General features: G+C 44.7%; 1 protein-coding gene across 1 annotated transcript; it reads left to right on the top strand.

Moving 5' to 3' along the window:
• Window positions 1–298: 298 nt before the first annotated feature.
• LOC144168681 (uncharacterized) lies at window positions 299–4,925 on the top strand. Its single transcript, XM_077697616.1, has 2 exons — window positions 299–792; window positions 1,467–4,925. Exons 1-2 carry the CDS (start codon window positions 640–642, stop codon window positions 2,940–2,942), a joined length of 1,629 nt encoding a protein of 542 aa, XP_077553742.1. The 5' UTR covers window positions 299–639; the 3' UTR covers window positions 2,943–4,925.
• Window positions 4,926–6,398: the final 1,473 nt, after the last annotated feature.

Genomic DNA, 6,398 nt, shown 5'->3' with positions numbered 1-6,398 from the left:
CTGAAGAAAATATCCACACAGTTTTTATGAGCCTCACAACCACCCCCAAACCTACTAATAAGACGTTTTAGATGGTGAAAAAAATGAGTGCGTTGTGCAAAAAAAACATTCATCTGATAGAAGCCAACAAGGAGACAGCCGCTTTATTTCCTGCGGTGTAATGCGAGTGTAGGCAAGCCCACCTCGACGTTTTTTTTTTTCAAGGCCTCGGCAAGCCTCCATCTCGACAGCGTGACGTCACATCAGTGAGATCTGAGAAAACAACGCTCGACTGGCTGGAACCGGAATAGCTTGCGGCTTCTATTTGACAAGTAGCCAGACAGTCTTTCCCTCTAAAACTAGTTTTCAAAAAGCGAACTAAAATAAACATTACTTGCTACAACCAACAAAAAGCGCTTTGCAATACTTTATTCTTCAAATGTTGCTCTTATTTACCTAATTCGTTTACGGTTTAACTATTTTTGTACACACCCGGGCAAATAGTGCGAACGTTGACAGCGCGTGAGAGTGCGTCTGGCCACCTTGATATCGTTTGAACACTTTGTGCAGAAGCGGCGGTTTGTTAGCGCTCACGTTGCCTTTGCTTTAATCAATTCCTTGAATTGTGCTGTGTGAGTATTCTCAGGTGAACTACACAATATGCCTGGATGCTGTTGCGCGCCGGGGTGCAACTCTGACTATGCTGGTGGTCCTAAAGCGCGCGTTTATCGGTTTCCGACGGACGCTGACCAAAGAAGAGCTTGGAAAAAAGCGATCCCGCGCAAGGATTTCTCACCAAAAAAGTACACCGTGGTAAGTGAATTCACTTGTCGCAGGTGCCAACGCATGTGTGAAGTTAACCAGTCATGCAGCTGAACACCTTTTGAGTTTCCTTATTTGCGTGCTAAAGCTTTGAAGGCAGTTGCAGGAGGTAACGGTATCGCATGGTGGCGGCGGTTGGAGCAGTCTCTTTGTTTCACCGAACCGGCCTAACCGCTTCTGCTCGCTGTCTAGACAGAGTCACTGTTAATTAATAATGGTAATTCTGGCCAATCATTGGGCGGAAGTGGTTTGGCCTGTTCGGTGAAACAAAGACAGACTTCTCCAATGCAGTACGGCCACCTTCGTTGATGTCGTTCCGCATCTGCGAATGATCATTCTTTTGTTGTACCTAACCGTCAAACCCTAATCGTACCATTGCCCTAATTTTTGTTTTCGCGCGATCATCTTTGACAAGCAAAAACTTTTCTCGAAATATCACGCGTAGCTTATGCGCAGAGTAGCTCTGAACGGACTGCAGCGCCAGATCGGATCTTATTATAGTTATATTTATTGAACAGCGTTCGCTTGTTGGGCCGCCTAACAAGGCATTGTTCCAATGGTGGTGCCAAATATTACTGCCACATTTTCTGGTTGTAGCTGACTGCTGACCAGTGTAACTTTTTGTTGCTTATTTTTTGTCTTATAGAGCTTTTTCTGTTTTTCAGGTGTGTGAGAAGCACTTTCTTCCAAGTGATTTTGCGACAACTTCGACCTATAGAGATGAGAAAACTGGACGACTACTTGAAGTTCCTCTACAGCTGAGACGACTCAAGCCTGGTGCTATCCCGAGCCTATTTCCTAACTGCCCTGCCTACCTTTCTCGCCCCACAACTGGTGGCCGTGAAGGCCCTGAAGAGAAGCGTCTTCGTCTAGAAGGAAAATCGCTGCAGGAGGCAATCAAGCAGTCCATTGAATCTCACGAAGAAGAGAAGAAAAAGAATAAAATCAACACTTTTGAGGACTTGGTCACCTCTCTGACAAATTTCCAGATAAACACCGTCTGGGCAAAACTTGTTACTCACGACAAAGTCCTCTTCTTAAACTTGGCGTCTCAAGATGCTCCAACTGTGCGTTTTGCTGTGACAGTGTCAACTGATCTGATCGTGAAAGTGTTTGTTGGTGACGTGCAGCTCAACAAGCTCGGGACCCTCTTGCTTCCTATGTGTTTGTGTGATCTGCGGGAACTCGATAGAGTCCTTAGTGCTGTGCAAAGTTCGGCAGAGAACTTCTCGGACAGCGAAGAGCACTTGCACATTGTCTTGAAGAAGACAGCGGAAACACTGGATGAACTAGCGTCACAAAATTTTCCACATGACTGGCAAGTGGAAATTGTAAAGTTCATAAAGCAACAAGTCGACATTTTGCTGAGCAGAACTTCAAGATACCCTGCGGACTTGTTAGTATTTGCTAGCCTTGTGTTCACGATATCTCCACATGCATACAGATTTATTAGGTCTACATCGAAGCTGAAACTTCCCCATCCAGACAGCATTAGACGTGTTTGTGGAACGTACCGTGTGAATCCATGCTCTGAACAACAAGATGCTTTATTTCTGTCTTATGCAAAGACACTGGCAGTAGAAATGGATAACTATGAAAACGTTGTGACGCTTGTCATGGATGAAATTCATCGGCAACCATACATTGACTACAAAGGTGGAGGTCTAGTAGGAATGGCTGCAAACAGCCAAAATGCAGCAAAAACTGCTTATGTGTTTATGATTCAAAGCCTCCTGTCGTCAAACAAAGACGTAGTGCACATCCTCCCAGTGGCACAAATAGACGCAAAACAGCTGCACCAGTTTCTTCGTCAGCTCAATAATGGACTGGAGGCTACAGGATTTCAAGTAATCGCGGTTGTTTCAGACAACAACGCCATCAACGGGAAAGCGATGTCATTTTTTTCCGAGCCACCGAAGGTTGATACAGTCTACAGGCATCCATCACACCAAGCAAGACCACTGTTTTTTATTTTGGATTCTGTTCATGTTCTGAAATGCATAAGGAACAATTGGTTGAACCAGCGTAATAGTGGCAAATGTATGTTTTTTCCTGACATCGATGGACTACCTGACAAACCATGTGTGCTAACAGCTTCATTCAACACACTGATAGAGCTTCACGAGAAGGAAAGAAATTAGCTTGTACGACTTGCTCCAACATTGTCTTTGAAGGCACTGAAACCTTCAAACATAGAGCGACAAAACATGAAACTTGTTCTCAAAGTGTTTAACAGTTTTACAGTTGCAGCTGTCAACAGTTCAAAAGCAGCAGAACTGCCGCATGCCAAAAGCACAGCCAATTTTATCAGCACTGTGCTGATGTGGTGGCGCATAGTAAATGTCAAGACGCCAGATAAAGGGAGGCGCCTTCGAGACGACTTTCAGGAGCCCATAAAGACAGTTTGTTGCCCTCAGCTCGACTTTTTGCACAAAATAGTAAGTTGGCTGGACTACTGGAAAAGCGTCAAGCATGACACTGGTCATTTAACTCATGAGACCCACAATGCACTGCGTCACACATCTCTTGCTCTCATTCAGGTGGCAAGCTACTGCCTTAATGAGCTTGGATTCAAGTACGTTTTACTGGGAAAATTTCAGTCGGACTGCCTAGAAGACAGGTTCGGTAGGTACCGACATTTAAGTGGCGCACAGTACCATGTCTCCATACGGCAGATCTATGAAGCAGACCACAAATTGAGGCTGCAGAAGGTCCTTGAGCTGCCAGAGAGTGACGAGATTTCTCCATGCCCCTCCACTGATGAATTTCGTGATGCTTTAAAGCAATTTCAGATTGCAGTTACAGAAGAAGACATTGCTGCTAAGCAGCACACACTACCAGCTACGACTTACGTGGCTGGTTATTGTGCACATGCTGCACTCAAGAAGCTCACATGTGAATTCTGTACAGAAAACTTGGTTGTTGAGAGTAAGACTCTCACAGTTGAGGCAGATGAGCTCATAGCAAGCATTACAAGAGGTGGACTGAAGTTTCCCGAAGCTGTCGTCGTAAATGCCGTACTGATGATGAATATTGTTCTCGAGAAACTGACAAGTGAAGAACATGCAGCCAAATTTTATGCCTGTGAGAAGCAGAAAGAATTGCTTGTGTCAATGACGACACTGTTTCTGGAGTGGAATGAAGATTTTGATGTTTGCGGCAATGGCCATTTACCACATGTAGTGATGGGCTATATACTTAGTGCAGCAGCTAACACTTTCCTAAACAACCTTTGCAAACGAGAAAACAACAAGCTGTCTGAAGCCAAAGCAGTTAAACGGAAACTGAAGACACTCCAGGCATAATCACTTGTACAAGACTGACAATGTGTCCTTTGTTTCCACAAAGCCAAATCGTTATCTAGGTCTTGAACTCGTCCGAAACAAATTACTTTTAATAAACGTGAGTACTCCTCAAAAATCTAGCTCCAAAGTTCAACATCGTGCCCGAGTTCAGTTCATAAATGTTCTTAAAATCTTTACGTCCCCAATTCCACTGTTCTGTATTGTAACCAGTTACCTTTTGCTGTCAAGGTTACCTTTCTTGTGGAACTCAAGCGGTTATGCGGAATATTATAGTAAGAATCGTTTGTGTATTGACAGAAATTATGTTCGACAATTTCTTTGTGTGTTGATCTACGTGCGCTGGAATTAAGTGAACAAAGTGTCAGAAAGCTTTTACAGTGAATATCATGTCTGCTTTATTTTATTTTTTTAATGAAAAATAGCTTGTGACAAACTCTGGATAATGCCTCGTTAAATTGCTTTATTTCCCTGTTTCATTGTTTTTAGAGGCTTTTTGAATAAAACGTGCAATCTTCTTTTGACAAAACTGTTCTGGCGCCTTTACTACAGCATGCAAAATAAACCCTTCAGTGCCTTCAAAAACTAGGCTTTGTTGGAGGCGTATAACTTTTACATCTGTTGCTAATAGAAATTCACCGTATGTACTGCCCATAAAACCTACAATTGCCATCAGGTTTCCTTCCAGGTGTAAATCTGTGAAGAAAAAAAAAGCGAAGTGCAAAAGCGCCGCGGAATGACAAAACGCGCACCGTCCAGGTTAGTGAAGCCAGCTACCAGGCAGATCTCACACCGATGACGTCACGCAGGGTTGCGGAGGCCTTGAAGCAGTCTAGGTGGTGTTGGTGTAGGAGCCTGCTGCTTGGTACGTAGCATTAAACTGTTGAGTGTTCATAAGAGCATTTAAAAATACTCCATGGAAGCCTACGCATTTTGAATACTTATCGAGGAGCTGTGAGCGCTGAACCTCGCGAATAAGCTAGGAAGGACAAGTTACTCACGATCTTCAGACCGACGCTTTCTGTCTCTCCTCGTTTGTTTCAAATTTGGGGGGGGAGGGGGGGAGGGGGAGCGGATACAGATTGAAATCATTCAGATGTGTCAGAAGCTGGCAAAAATACCTTAATTACAAGAAATCCACTTGTTGATGCACTAAAGCATGACAGCGAGCGACTGCTGCCCCTCACAAGCGGAGTGCAGCAGACGACAGCGGCGCGAGTCCCTAAGCCGATGTCAGAGCCAGGGGGCGTCACTCAAACATCTCACCGCTAATACAGGATAATTCTACGTAAACGGGTTTGATATAGTTGGGTTCGACTGTAGTAACAAACTTTATGGGAGCACAGACCACAGTTGGTGCGAAAGAGGATAAGAGCAAAATAAAAGCTGGGCGGCATTATCGGACCACGCAAACATTTTTTTCTAGGCCACAGTCGGCAGTCCTCCTTCCTCTACTCTGTGCGCGCCAGTGCTCCCTCCGAAAACCTGATCTCGGTCGCCTGCAGTGTACCTCAAGCGTCTCCAAGTGTACTTCAAACAAACGCGTCTCCTGATTCTCTTACTTTCAAAGATTCGACCACGATACGTCGGCATGTCTCATCTCTGTGCGGAAACGCTGGTGTCGTACTTCCTCATGATCCTTGGCACTTCAACACTCTGCAGCGAAGTTAAAGATACGGCGTTGGCGTTCCCTTTGCAGAATTCGCCTAGCGAAGTTCAAGATACGGCGTCGGCGTTGCCTTTGCAGAATTCGCATGTAGGCGCAGTCTCACATTCATGCAGCGATTGATTTTCCTATATACTGCTTTCCGTATGACCACGGGAGGTTCTACAAAGCACATGTTTTGCGTTTTAGGAAGGGGTCCTGTTACATCGCGACACATTCGTTAAAATTAAGTTTTCTGCATGCGCCACCCATAGATCCTCCTGAACTTACTTTGCGCCGCCAAGAAAACGTCGATGCCATAGGGCGAGACAACCTTTTGGCAACCTTGTGCGACTGTGACGGCAAAGTTTTTGCACACAGATGGGACATACCGAGTTATCGTTGAAGCTTTCAAAATAAGAAAATCGGGGGACACGTTGGAGGCCAGCTGTCAATTACACTGCAGGGGATTGAGATCAGTATTTCGGGGGAACCATTCGCGGGGTCGAGTGGGATGTTGACATAAAAACACGTGTTATCTTCGTGTGCTTCGCGCACATAATGCAAAGGAAGAATTGAATAGAAGAATTTTTCTAAAATACCCAGCTGATAGAAAGCGCTCGTGTTGTCTACTTGTTATGTTTCATTTT

This window comes from Haemaphysalis longicornis, unplaced genomic scaffold (genome assembly GCF_048455015.1).
Source record: "Haemaphysalis longicornis isolate Haplotype H1 unplaced genomic scaffold, Haemaphysalis longicornis Haplotype H1 scaffold_2, whole genome shotgun sequence".
In the NCBI taxonomy this organism is placed as follows: Eukaryota; Metazoa; Arthropoda; class Arachnida; order Ixodida; family Ixodidae; genus Haemaphysalis; species Haemaphysalis longicornis.
This window is presented reverse-complemented; position numbering and strand designations above follow the sequence as displayed.